Source organism: Narcine bancroftii, chromosome 5 (assembly GCF_036971445.1).
Source record: "Narcine bancroftii isolate sNarBan1 chromosome 5, sNarBan1.hap1, whole genome shotgun sequence".
NCBI classification, from domain to species: domain Eukaryota; kingdom Metazoa; phylum Chordata; class Chondrichthyes; order Torpediniformes; family Narcinidae; genus Narcine; species Narcine bancroftii.
Window position 1 is genome coordinate 95,552,626 of NC_091473.1, and position 15,237 is coordinate 95,567,862.

The following is a 15,237-nucleotide window of genomic DNA, read 5'->3' on the forward strand; positions in this document are numbered from 1 at the left end:
ACTTGCACTCTTTAGATAATGCTCAAAACTAATTTCAATGAGCCTCAGACCACTCGTGTTTGTCATTCACCATACTCTTAAATAGATAAATTTCAACACAAGCTTTCCAATTCAGGCTGAAATAGAAAGGGCCATTTGAATAGAATAAAGAGTAGAGGGGTAAATGGAACCATGGCCTAAATATTGGAATGGAAACAACAGCAGGCATTCTCACTGCTTTACATAAAACATCCAGCAACATCAGGATTTCTGTGCATGTAAAGCTTAACATGGAAATGCTTATGTTCCTGTTCATGATGTATTATTGTTTTCACAGGTTGCACTATTAACAACTTTCTCCGTTGTAACTAAGCTGAACTCACTTGACTATATATGAGGTTCAGTTACTTACCAGGATGATGAGAATGAAGGTCGCTAAAGGATTAAGGAGGCAGTGGAGGAGGTTGGGGAGGTCCTAAATGAATACTTTGCTTTAGTATTCACAAGAGAAAAGGACCTTGATCAGGGTGGTCAAAATAGTACAGGCCTGTGTGCTGGACAATGTGGATATTTGTGATAGTACAGATTCTATCACCAATGTGTATATGTACAGATTGTAATGAAGGCTAACTGTGATTGGCTGAGAGTATAGCCACACCTACTGACAGGTCTTAAAGGATTGCTCCTAGTCAGACCAGGTCATTCTGGACTGGTCGACCTACTTGTGATATGCTCCAGTCTTTTAGTTAATAAAAGCCTTGGTTTGGATCAACAAGTCCTTGGTTCTTTCGACGCACTCTACAAGGAGATATTGGATCTTAAAAACATCAAGATCGTTAAGTCCCCGGGGCCAGATGCGATATACCCCATGTTGCTGTGGGAAGTGAGAAAAGTGAAAGCTGGGGCAGTAGCTATGACCTTTGAATCCTCTTTGGCTGCAGGGGAGGTGCTGGAGGATTGGAGAATGGTAAATGTAGTCCCCTTGTTTAAAAAAGGTAAACCTAGAAATTATAGACTGGTGAGTCTTATGTCAGTGGTGTGCACACTATTGGACAGGATTCTTAAAGACAGGATCTATGAGCATTTGGAGAAGCACAGTCTACTCAAGGATAGTCAGCATGGCTTTGTGAAGGGAAGGTCGTGCCTCACAAGCCTAATTGAGTTTTTTGAGGAGGTAACAAAATAAATTAATGAGGGTAGGGCGGTAAATGTGGTCTACGTGGATTTTAGCAAGGTATTTCACAAGGTCCCTCACAAAAGACTCATCCAGAAAGTCATGAGGCATGTGATCAATGGAACCTTGACTGTGTGGATAGTAAGAAAAAGTAGAGAATGGTAGTGGAAAGAAAGCATTCTGCCTAGAGGTTGGTTAAAATCTCAAAATCAAAAAAATTCACTAAAAATGGATAAAGCAAGTACCAAGAGATCAAGGGCGCAAAAAACAAAAGCTGAGGAAGTTTCTACTCAGCCAGGAACATTAAGTGAAAGCCCAAAATGGAGTGGTGTAAAAGTGGCCTTGGGACCAGCAGACCCTGACAGAGCTGGGAAGTCAGGACAAGAACTAAACATATCCTTGAGAAATTCGAGTAATTGATTTGCGGGCATTGAAACTGTAATGAGAGGCATGTCTGAGAGGATTACTGAAATTAAAGAAACCGTTGAAGATTTAATGCAAAGAATGACCCAAGCAGAAATAGACTTGGTAAATCACGATAAGCTAAAATCTGTGGAAAAAGATGCAAAGAAATTGGAGACAGACAAGATCTGCTGGACAAGATCGACCACATGGAGAATTTTAGCAGACAAAATAATGTTTGAATTATCAGACCAAAAGAAGGGATTGAGCGGAGAGAACTGGTGAACTTCTTTGAAACATGGATCCCACAAGTGCTGGGAGAAGACAAATTCAGAGAAAAACTGCACATTGAAAGGGCTCACCGGACCCTCAGACCCAAAAAATCCAGCAATCAGCAACCATGACCAGTCCGGGTAAGACTTTTAAGTTACCCAAAATGAGAGACAATTCTGGGAGCAGCATATGAATACGCTAAGCAAAATAAAGGCCTGGCCGAGATTGACCATGAAAAAGTGCTATTTTTTTCAAGATTTTAGTCCTACTTTGATTAAGCAAAGGAAGGAGTTTGATGTAAAAAGACAATTGCATTCTAAAAACTTGAAATACTCGATGATGTTACCCCGCAACTCTGAAATAGCACAAGGTAATTGGCGATTTTTCAAGACAAAGAACGAGGTGGAAGACTTTTTGCTAGGCTTATGAAAAGACTAAGGTTACCAAAGAAGAAGACTGTGAGGAATGTTTACGATGGGACTAAGTCTTGTATTTATTGTTGAAAAGGAAATTTTATTGAAATGTTCATGGGGAGCTCAGGAAAGAGCAAAAACTTGGGTAAAGTAATTGCAAGATGGAAACTCTGGTATAAGGGTGAAAATGGCACCAGGAGAAGAATATCTATAAAAGATGGTGCTAAAGCGAGGAGTTTCTTGTTACATCACCATCAGGCAGGGACATTTTGTATGTTTTTAAGGGAAACAATATTTGTTTAAAAATGTTAATGAGATAAACGGGTCGATGAAAAGGAACCAGGTCTTGGGACACCTAAAAAAAATTAAAGGCAGATGTAGTCTTTCTATAAAAAATACATTTTACCAAATCGGAACATGCTAAATTAAAAAGAGAATGGGTAGGACAAGTAATATCATCTTCATTTGGCTCAAAAGCAAGAGGAGTAATGATTTTAATTAATAAAAATATATCAATAATAATAGAAGAGACATTGGCTGACCAAACCAGAAGATTTGTAATGCACATTGTAAAATTTTTGCAGAATCATGGACATTTATGAATATTTATGCACCAAATTATGATGATGAAACCTTTATGAAGGATATCTTTTTAAAAACAGAAGGGGTATGACAAAATATACTGGTTGGAGGAGATTTTAATCATTGTTTACATCCAATGGTAACAAGGGGAAAAGCTGCAAAAATGACATTATCATTTATGAAGGATCCACGTCCTCCCCCTCAAAAGATGCTCACAAACTCAAGCTAGCATGTTGGAACATCAGAACCATGCTAGACAAGGCTGACAGCCACCGACCTGAACGTCAGTCTGCCCTCATCGCACATGAACTCCTCAGACTCGACATCGACATAGCCACTCTCAGCAAAGTCCGCCTTGCAGATGTAGGCAGCCTCCAAGAACACGGCGCGGGCTTCACACTCTACTGGTCTGGCAAGCCTCAAGCTGAACGACGCCTATCTGGTGTTGGCTTCATGGTCAAGAACTCCATTGCCTCCAAACTTGAAAACCTCCCAACAGGCCACTCTGACCGGATCATGTCCATGCGACTCCCCCTTCAAAACAAGCGACGCATCACTCTCATCGGTGTCTATGCTCCAACCCTTCAGGCGGAACCAGCAGAAAAGGACAAGTTCTACACTGATCTGCGCAACCTCATCCAACGCACCCCTACAGCTGACAAGGTTGTCAACATAGGAACATAGGAAGTAGGAACAGGAGTAGGCCAAAAATGGCCCATCGAGCCTGCTCCGCCATTCAATACGATCATGGCTGATCTAATTTTTGACCTAACTCCACCTACCTGCCTTCTCCCCATATCCCCTAATTCCTCTATCATGTAAAAATTTATCTAACCGAATTTTAAATATGTTTAATGAGGCAGCCTCAACCTTTTCCCTGGTTAGAGAATTCCAAACATTCACTACTCTCTGGGACAAACTATTTTTCCTCATCTCTGTCCTAAATCTATTTTCCCGAATCTTGAGACTGTGTCCTCTCATTTGAGTTACCCCGGCCAGCTCAAAAAACCTTCCTATATCTATCCTATCCATACCCTTCATAATCCTATATGTTTCTATAAGATCTCCTTTCATTCTTCTGAACTCGAGCAAATACAATGCTAGACTATTTAATCTTTCATCATAAGTCAACCCCTTCATCCCAGGGATCAACCTAGTAAACCTCCTCTGGACTGTCTCCAAAGCCAGTATATCCTTCCTCAAATATGGAGACCAGAAATGGACACAGTACTCCAGGTGCGGTCTCACCAGTACCTTATACAGTTGCAATATTACCTCCCTACTCCTGAATTCAATTCCTCTAGCAATGAAGGCCAACATTCCATTTGCCTTCTTAATAACCTGCTGCACCTGCAACCTAACTTTTTGCAATTCATGCACAAGCACTCCCAAGTCCCTCTGCACTACAGCATGCTGTAGTTTTTCACCCTTTAAATAATATTCAGCTCTTTTATTTTTCTTGCCAAAGTGGATAACCTCACACTTACTAACATTGTACTCCATCTGCCAGACCTTTGCCCACTCATCCAGCTTAACTATATCCCTCTGCAGACTCTCCACATACTCATTAAAATTTGCTCTTCCACTCAATTTGGTGTCATCCGCAAACTTGGCTACACCACATTTTGTCCCCTCCTCCAAGTCATCAATGTGAAAGATGAACAGTTGTGGGCCCAACACTGACCCCTGCGGCACCCTATTACCACTCTCTGCCAACCTGAAAAACTCCCACTTATCCCGACTCTCTTCCTCCTGTCAGACAACCAATTTTCAATCCAGGCCAATATACTTCCCCGGACTCCACTTTCCTGTCACTTACTGATAAGTCTCTTGTGCGGCACCTTATTAAACGCTTTCTGGAAATCCAAATATACAATATCAACCTGTTCCCCTCTAACCATCACACCCATTATATCCTCAAAGAATCCTAACAAGTTTTTCAAACAAGATCTTCCCTTTCTAAAACCATGCTGCGTCTGCTGATTGAACCCTTACGTTCCAAAAGTTTCACTATTTCATCTTTAATGTCATCCTTGATGACTTCAACGCTCGCGTCAGCAAAGACTCAGAAACCTGGCCAGGAATCCTTGGCAACCATGGTGTCGGCAAGTGCAATGACAACGGGCGCCTCCTGTTGGAACTCTGGGCAGAACAGCGGCTTGTCATTATTAACACCCTTTTCCAGCAGAGAGACAGCCTGAAGACTACCTGGATGCATCCCTGATCCAAACACCGGCACCTCCTGGACTACATTCTGGTGCGAGGAAGAGACAAACGAGATGTGCTCCACACCAGAGTCATGCCCAGCGCAGAATGCCACACTGACCACTGGCTTGTTCGCTGCAAGCTGAACCTTCACTTCAAGTCAAAGTTCAAGAACAGTGGAGCTCCCAGAAAGAGGTTCAATGTTGGAAACTTGCAGTCAGACGTAGTGAGAGGAAACTTCCAGGCAAACGTCCAAGCAAAGCTCGAGGATGCAAACTGCCACATGGACACGTCTCCTGAAACCCTCTGGGATCATCTGAAAACGGCTATACCGCAATCCACTGAAGAGGTACTGGGCTTCTCTTCCAGGAAATACAAGACTGGTTTGACGAAAACAACCAGGAAATCCAGGAGCTGCTGGCAAAGAAGCGATCTGCTCACCAGGCTCACCTTGCAAAGCCTTCCTGGCCAGAGAAAAAATGAGCCTTCCGTCTCGCATGCAGCCACCTTCAGTGCAAACTCCAGGAGATCCAAAATGAGTGGTGGACTAGCCTCACCAAATGAACCCAGCCTAGTGCCGACATTGGTGACTTCAGGGGTTTTTATGAGACACTAAAGGCGGTGAACGGCCCCTCACCCCAAGTCCAAAGCCCTCTGCGTAGCTCAGATGGCGAAGTCCTCCTCAGCGACAAGATCTCCATCCTCAATCGATGGTTAGAACACTTCCAATCCCTTTTCAGTGCAACTATTCAGTCCAAGAATCCACACTGCTCCAGCTCCCTCAACAACCCTTGAGGCTAGAGCTGAATGAGGTCCTTACCCAGGAAGAGACATATAAGGCAATTGAACAACTGAAAAGTGACAAAGCAGCAGGTATGGATGCAATCCCCCCAGAGGTCAAGAAGGCTGGCGGCAAAGCTCTGCATACCAAACTGCATGAGTTTTTCAAGCTCTGCTGGGACCAAGGAAAGCTGCCTCAGGACCTTTGTGATGCCATCATCATCAGCCTGTACAAAACAAAGGCGAGAAATCAGACTGCTCAAACTACAAGGGAATCACGCTGCTCTCCATTGCAGGCAAAATCTTCGCTAGGATTCTCCTTTTTAGACTAATACCTAGTGTCACCGAAAATGTCCTCCCAGAATCACAGTGTGGCTTTCGCGCAAACAGAGGAACTACTGACATGGTCTTTGCCCTCAGACAGCTCCAAGAAAAGTGCAGAGAACAAAACAAAGGACTCTACATCACCTTTGTTGACCTCACCAAAGCCTTTGACACCGTGAGCAGGAAAGGGCTTTGGCAAATACTAGAGCGCCTCAGATGCCCCCCAAAGTTCCTCAACATGGTTATCCAACTGCACGAAAACCAACAAGGTCGGGTCAGATACAGCAATGAACTCTCTGAACCCTTCTCCATTGACAACGGCGTGAAGCAAGGCTGTGTCCTCGCACCAACCCTCTTTTCAATCTTCTTCAGCATGATGCTGAAACAAGCCGATAAAGACCGCAACAATGAAGATGGTGTTTACATCCGGTACTGCACGGATGGCAGTCTCTTCAATCTGAGGCGCCTGCAAGCTCACAAGAAGACACAAGAGCAACTTGTCCATGAACTAGTCTTTGCAGATGATGCCGCTTTAGTTGCCCATTCAGAGCCAGCTCTCCAGCGCATGACGTCCTGTGTTGTGGAAACTGCCAAAATGTTTGGCCTGGAAGTCAGCCTGAAGAAAATTGAGGTCCTCCATCAGCCAGCTCCCCACCATGACCACCAACCCCCCCACATCTCCATCGGGCACACTAAACTCAAAACGGTCAACCAATTTACCTACCTCAGCTGCACCATTTCATCTGATGTAAGGATCAACAAAGAGATAGACAACAGACTCGCCAAGGCAAATAGCACCTTTGGAAGACTACACAAAAGAGTCTGGAAAACCAACATCAAAGTACTCGAGCTGGCAGAGTCCGCAAGCATCGAATCCATGCTGCTGAAGACCCAACTGCGCTGGGTGAAGATCATTGGCTTCCCAAGATCGTGTTCTATGGCGAGCTCTCCACTGGCCACCGAGACAGACGTGCACCAAAGAAGAGGTACAAGGACTGCTTAAAGAAATCTTTTGGTGCCTGCCACATTGACCACTGCCAGTGGGCTGATATCACCTCCAACCGTGCATCTTGGCACCTCACAGTTCGGCGGGCAGCAACCTCCTTTGAAGAAGACCGCAGAGCCCACCTCACTGACAAAAGACAAAGGATTAAAAACCCAACACCCAACCCCAACCAACCAATTTTCCCTTGCAACCACTGCAACCGTGCCTGCCTGTCCCGTATCAGACTTGTCAGTCACCAACGAGCCTGCAGCAGACGTGGACATACCCCTCCATAAATCTTCGTTCGTGAAGCCAAGCCAAAGAAGAAGAAAGAAAAGAAAGAAATTTGAATGATATGTGGAGACAACTTAACCCCATAGAAGGAGACTATTAATTCTACTCAAGGGTACATGATTCACATACAAGGATTGATTTGGTTTTTTTTGTGTCTGCCCAGTTAAAAAGTAGAATGGTACAAACAGAATATTTGGCAAGACTTTTATCAAATCATTCACCATTAACTTTAACTATTACAATTACGGAAAAACAAGAAAGTGTTTTTATAGATGGCGTCTCAATGCCACACTGTTGAAAAGGAAGGACTTTTGTGAGTTTAAGAGACAAATAGAACTACTTTGTGAATCTAATCTTTCTTCTACTGATAATAGTTTTTTTATGAGATACGCTTAAAGCTTACCTAAAGGGACAAATTATTTCTTTTACAAAAATTCTTAAGAGAATATGCTACAGAGTTGAATGGCTTGGAGAAAGATATAACAAAACTGAAAACATAATATCAAAGAATGAGGTTACAAAAAAATATAGACTATTAGAGAATAAAAAAACTAAGATATAATTCATTAAAAATGTATAGAACAGAAAAAAAAATTAAATATTATGAATTAGGAGAATGGGCACACAAAGCTCTATCTTGGCTGGTAAAGGCAGAGGAGTCATCTAAGAGGATAAATGCAATAAAAACAGAGGCTAATATTGAAACATCATCAAAAAGTAATAAATAATGTTTTTAAACAATACTATATGAAATTATATAAATCAGAATTATTAGGAGATGAAAATGATATGGATGAATTTTTAGCAATTATTGAACTTCCAGAATTAGAAGAAAGAGTATGGATTGATTTAGATGCCCCATTCACAGGAGAAGAAATTGAGAAAGCTTTGGGTATTTTACAAGCTAATAAGTCTCCGGGAGAGGTTGGGTTTCCTCTCAAGATCTATAGTCAATTTAAAGATATGTTGATGCCTCTTATGATGGATGTATTGGACCAGGTGGTGGGGACCCATACTCTTCCAGAATCTTTTTCATCTGATATAATTACAGTTCTATTGAATAAAGCTAGAGACCCATTAAAAACATAATCATATAGACCTTTATCACTTCTGAATGCTGATTATAAGATGTTGGCAAAGGCGCTAGCTAACAGATTGGGGCAATATTTATCAAAAATAATACATACAGATCAGGTAGGATTTGCTAAAGGAAGGCATTCTGGGTAGACTATTTAACATCATACATATGGCAAAATCAAAGTTGAATCTGAGTATAACAGTCCCCCTATATGCAGAAAAAGCATTCAACCGCTTAGAATAGTCTTTTCTATTTAAGACACTGGAAAAATTTGGTGTAGGCAGAAAATTTATACATTAGATAAAAACTCTTTATCATAAACCGCAAGTCAAATTATAACTAATAATGGTTTTTCCCTTGAGTAGATCAATTAGACAGGGGTGTCCTCTGTCCCCAGTGCTTTTTATTCTAGCAATCAAACTGCTGACAGAGATTAAAAGGAGAGATCTGAATATTAAGGGCTTCAAAATTGGACAAGAAGAACATAAAGTTAGCTTATTTGCTGGTGATGAACTATTATATATATCTGACCTGCCTGAGTCCTTGATAAAATAACATAAATATGGAAGAGTATCAGGTTATAAAATAAATATGGACAAGAGTGAGATAATGCTATTAACAAATTTTGATTATGAAAGATATCAAAAAGGTAGTAGATTTAAATGGAAGATGGATTGAATTAAATATTTAGGAAAAATGACAATAATTTACAGATCTTGTATAAATTTAATTACACTCATCTTTTGGAAAAAATAGAGAAGCATTTACAGAAATGGAAAGACTTGCCAAGTACATTAGTGGGAAGAGTAAATTGTATTAAAATGAAGGTGATGCCAAGATTACAGTATCTTTTTCAATCGCTGCCTCATGCACTACCTAAAAAAAAACTTTTTAAATTATTAATAATTATATAAGGCAATTCCTATGAAATAACAGAGTGCCGAGAATTTCTTTGGATAAGCTAACATGGGATTATAAACTAGGAGGAGTTAGGCTTCCAGATTTTTAGATGTATTATTTATCAGCACAAGCTAGTTTTTTTTTAAATCATGCTAATTTGAAGAAGACAGTCCCCTTCTTGGATCCAAATGGGATTGTATTCAATTAAAGAGGGGACAGTGAAGGATTTTATTTATAAGTGGAATGTTAAATTAATAACAAAAAATACATATGAATAGAATATAGCAAGAAATAAGTAAGTGTATTGGGAAAAAAAGCAGGGATATCACTAAGAACTACCATTATATAAAAATATGTTGTTGCCCATGAATCTGGGCAACAAAATATTGGATTCCTACTATGACAAAGGAATGAGATGTATTAATGCTTGTTATGTGGAGGGATCTATTATGTCTTTTGAACAATTAAGAAATAAATATAGAGTAGCTAATGGGACTTTCTTTTGTTTTCTCCAGCTAAGATCGTTCCTAAGAGATGGGCCCACCTGAAATTAGTGAAATGGAATGAGCAATTTGGCTGGGGAATACACCTAAATTTATAACTAAGATGTATGCTCTCCAGAATGCAAGTGTGAAACCAGGTTTACAGAGATCGAGAGAAAGAGATGGGAATCAGATCTAGGTATTGTTAAAATGGAAAGATGTTGTTCTCACTGGTGTTTGGATAGCATGACATCATTTATACAAGATACGGATTAGTTCAATATAACTTCCTTCACCAATTATATCTTATACCATAGAAGTTGCATAAATCAAAATCTGAAATATCAGAGATCTGTTTTGGATGAGGGACAGAAAGAGGAACATTTTTACATGCTTCATGGTCGTGTGTGAATGTGAGACACCCCCCCCCCCCTATTTTTTGGCAGGCTATTACCAAAATATTAACAAGATTAACAGGAGTGGCCTTCGTGGGCGACCTGGAGCTTTATCTTTTGGGTAACTTTATTGAAATAAGCAATAAATTAAATTCCAAATTTCATATGTTAAAATAGCAGTAGCTAAGAAATTTATTGCAATTACATAGAAATCCGACTCCCATCTACAGATAGCACAATGGACTTCTGAGATGAATAGTTGCATACTTATAGAAAAAATTACATAAAACTTAAAGAACAAATATGACATATTTATCAAGATATGGCAGGCAAATTTGGATCATATAGGGGCCAAATTATAACTATAATTACAATAATAAAAAGGATAATAATAGATGCTGCTGTAATATAAATACATGTGACTTCCCCATATAGAATTTTTTTTGTTAATATAAATGTTAGCCCTGAAGGTGTGTGGATTTATATTATGAAGTGGGGGTGGAGGGATTTTGTTTTACTTTGTTTTTGTATATGCACACACTCACACACACACACACACACACACACACACACACACACACACACACACACACACACACACACACACACACACACACACACACTTTGATATTGGAAAGTTTACTATGTATATTTATGGGGAAAATAATATATTCTAAAAAAAGATCTGTTCTGGGACCCCTGCCCTTTGTGATTTTTATAAATGACCTGGGTGAAGAAGCGGAAAGATGGGTCTGTAAGTTTGCAGATGACACAAAAGTTGGAGGAGTTGTGGATGGAACTGACGGTTGTCGAAGATTACAAGAGGATATAGACAGGATGCAGAGTTGGGCCGAAAAGTGGTAGATGGAGTTCAATCCCGATAAGTCTGAAGTGATGCATTTTGGAAGGACAAGCCAGAAAGCTGAGTTCAAGGTTAATGATCGGTTACTTAAGAGTTTGAATAAACAGAGGGACCTTGGGGTTCAAATCCATACATCCCTCAATGTCACTGCACAGGTTGATAAGATAGTTAAGAAAGCCTATGGGATGCTGGGCTTCATTAATAGGTGGATTGAGTTCAGGAGCAGAGAGATCATGTTGCAACTCTACAAATCTCTGGTGAGACCACACTTAGAGTTTTGTTTTCAGTTCTGGTCACCCCATTACAGGAAGGATGGGGAAAGCTATGGAGAGGGTACAGAGAGATTTACCTGGATGTTACCTGGATTGGGAAACTAGTCTTATGAGACAAGATTAGTACAACTGGGACTTTTCTCTTTGGAGTGTAGAAGGATCGGAGAAGATTTAGAGGTCTCTAAGATCATGAGAGGCATAGATGGGTGGGCAACCAGCACCTGTTTCCCAGGGCAGGAATAGCAAATACCAAAGGACATATGTATAAAGTGAAGGAAGGAATGTTTAGGGGAGACATCAGGGGTAAGTTTTTTTATGCGGAGTTGTGGGTGCCTGAAATGCCTTGCCAGGGCTGATGGTGGAGGCTGAAACATTGGAGGCATTTAAGAGACCTTTAGACAAGACACATGGATGAAAGAAAAATAGAGGGATGTGGGGTAGGGTGGGTTTAGTACTTTTTTTAAAGGAATTTATGGATTGGCACATCATTGAAGAACTGAAGGCTGTAGCAATCGATGTTCTTACAGACAACTTCCATTGGAATATGAACTGAAAATCTTGCACTTTCAATAATATACTGAGCCATAATTAGTGCTTATCAAATTGTCTGGTCCTAAAAATCTAATTTTGTGCACTGTAATTTCCTTGCATGAATATTGGAATTTGTTTTTTTAAAAACTTTGATTATAATATAATTAGGATTATCCTCTAATTCACATGGTCCTCTGTGTAATGTTTTAAAAGCTTGATTAAAAATTGCCTGCTGTCTGTGAGATATCTTTGTTAATTGCTCAGTCTGCTTGATGAAGTGAGCATTTTTTGACCTCTTGCCTGTTGGCAGCAATGATCAAAAAAGACATTCCCTCTACATTGAGAGAAGTATTTTTTTGAGGACTATGGGAAACACTGTTGTCCAGCCAATGACAGCAAATTTTGTCCAGTGGGTATTCCTTACCAAATAAATTCTTCAAAACAGCGCTTCTAATCATAAATAAACATGATTAAATGATCAGAATTTTAACATGGACAATCTTGAATAATTCTTTTTAGCTTTATCCCTTCCTGAATTAATTGCCAAAATTTAAATGAAATTCATTTCCCAGAATAAACAGATATGAACTTTGTTTTATCCTGTGATGCAGTTATTGTTTTAATGATACATTCAATGCATAATTTCCTTTGTGTTCTTATCCTTTTGTTTTAGTCCAAGGCTCTAATCCCTCTGCAAACTGAGTCTCATCCAGAAACAAAACAGAGAGTGTTGACAAACTATATGTTTCCACAGCAGCCACGTAACGATGAAGGTGAGACTTTTCCACACGCAGGGCTAAGATCAGTGAAGGTTGTCAGGTGAAGCCTTCTTTGCCTGATTTTGTTTCTTTTGCGTGTAATTACAAAGTAATACCTGGCAAGCTATTCTGTGGTGATACAGAAATATTTAATTTTAACTGAGCAGATCTCACAAGCTTCTAATTTTTTTTGCTGTTAATATCCTGTTTAAAACCACAATTCTGCTTTGTAGAGAAAATTGCATTTTTATTTTTATCTTTCTATTTTCATTCTACAAAAATGCATTATTGCATATTTCTGTTTGTTGAGCTATACACATTCTCGTGTGGAACAAAATCTTGATCAACTTGGAACAGACTGTGCTGAATTAAATTATATTAACAAGCATGCGAATAAAATAATTGCAATTGGCCAAAGAACCCAATGGCACAGGAGAATAAGAATAACAGGAGAATGTATTCCTAATATCTGGTAAGCCATTGCATATTTCAAAATACACATTTCTATATAATGCCCTGCTGAAGATGGTTGGTGAATGCTCATTTTCAAGACTAGCCAATAAAGCATGGTGCTATGGTTCAGTCAGACTCCACACTGCCAGTTATCTGTCAAGATTCATTCCCTTATGTGCTCGTGTATTTGAACATATGCAAGGAAACCACCTAGCTTTAGAGCTGTGAAATTACTTCAAAATCAAGCTTGTATGGTAATTATAAAACTCTAATCACCCATTTCTGAGGTGATATAGTTAATATATAAGCAATTTCTTCAACCATGTACAGACATTTAATTATTAATTTTTGAACAGCACAAAATGTGCATCTCTGTCATTGATCAGCATTGGATTAAACGTTGCTTAGTTCATTAATGCCACATCCCTTCAAAGTCAATTTATACACAGCAGTCAATTTTTATTGGTAGATGCATTTCCTTTGCTGTGTTCAACTTACTATTCCCCCTGCATTCCTCTAAAATGCCCAAAGAGGATTTGCTTTCTATCTCTTTCATATCCTTTATCTGTTCCATAGGCAGCCATATGGAGACAACAGATCTGTTTAGCATTTTATCTATATCTTCACTTGTATTGCCATGGGCAGTACCACAAAGTGATGCTATTTTCAAGAAAATATTCCACTGGGATATTTGATATCATATGCATTCCCATCAAGTATGACATGTTTAATAGATCAGGAGATTTTTTTTCTCCACTACAACATGCCTTATTCCAATATTCTGAGGGCCACGAAAGTATCCTCCACAAATAGAAGCTGTCATGAGTAGTGAAGCCAATCTGCATATTACTGAGGTTCAAGAAGTTAATGGCCATGATGAAAGTAAGATGGCCACATCATTTGAGAGGGACTGTGAAGAAAATTTTCATGTTTAACCTCTGGCAGAAATTTTCCTTCATCATATATGTGTCACAAACCAAAATCTACAACCATCCCAAATCAACGTAGACTGATGTCAACCAAGATTGTGTCCTCTTTTTACAGTCTACTTTGTCACAATACTGCATGTAGCCACTCAAAGATTCCTGCTGGAGTTAATCTATGGGACAAATGAGAAGTTTGTCAACTTGTGTCACTTCCACTCCATAGCCAAGATCAGTCCATCCTTAGCTATGAGCTGCAGTATACAGATATATCTTGTATATGTGCACATTCAGATGCTGAGCAGCAATCCTCTTTGATCCATCAAACAATGGTTCCCAATTTATCGACACATTATATGGTGATAGCATGGACTACTTTTCATATTTTGAGAGCTACCTCAGTGACAGGAGACACTGAGTCATTGTATCCAGTATCCAGTCCCACCTTCTTAACTAAGGAAAAGAGTGTTTGAAGATCCACACCTCAATGGCATATAGCAATTAGCACAACGCTGTTACAGCACCAGCAATTGGGACCAGGGTTTGAATCCCTTGCTGTCTGTGAGGAGTTCTCCCCATGTCTGCATGGGGTTTCCTTCGGGTGCTCCAATTTCCTCCCATCCTTCAAAATTTACTGGGGTTGTAGGGTAATTGGGCAACACAGACTTGTGGGCCAAAAGGACCTGTTATGGTGCAGCATGTCTAAATTTAAATTTAAAAACCTGAACCTGTCAGAGAACTCTATTTGCAGAGCAGCAGTAATCATCTCCCTCCTCTCTGCTTATAAGTCATAGATATCTGCAGCAAGCACCTTAAAGTGCTAGAAAGAAACAATCCATGTTGTCTCTGCAAACAAAATTGGCTAGGTAAATGAACCAATGTCAGCATTTTCTCTTAGCCCAATTCCACTATCAATGAGATTGTAAATATACTCAGTTGTCTCCAGTTGGCAGGCCACATGGTTGATATACCTGACACTTGATTCCCACAACAGGTAATTTACTGTAGGGCAAGATGAACAGAGGAAATCATTCCAGAATGTTTTCAATGCATAATTGAGAAAGTATAATATCGCTACTGATTTATAGGAACCCCTCTGCCATGACCACTCAATGTTGGATGAGAAGCATAAATGTTGGCATTGGGAACTTCTTGTCCATTTGTTGAGAGCA

General features: G+C 39.8%; 1 protein-coding gene across 1 annotated transcript in view; it reads left to right on the forward strand.

Moving 5' to 3' along the window:
- The window catches only part of lrrc7 (leucine rich repeat containing 7), a 501,081-nt gene that overhangs the window by 398,288 nt on the left and 87,556 nt on the right, over positions 1-15,237 (forward strand). The window contains exon 18 of the mRNA XM_069938447.1: positions 12,605-12,704. Within this exon, the coding sequence (XP_069794548.1) occupies positions 12,605-12,704 (100 nt within the window). The remainder of the gene's footprint in view (positions 1-12,604; positions 12,705-15,237) is intronic.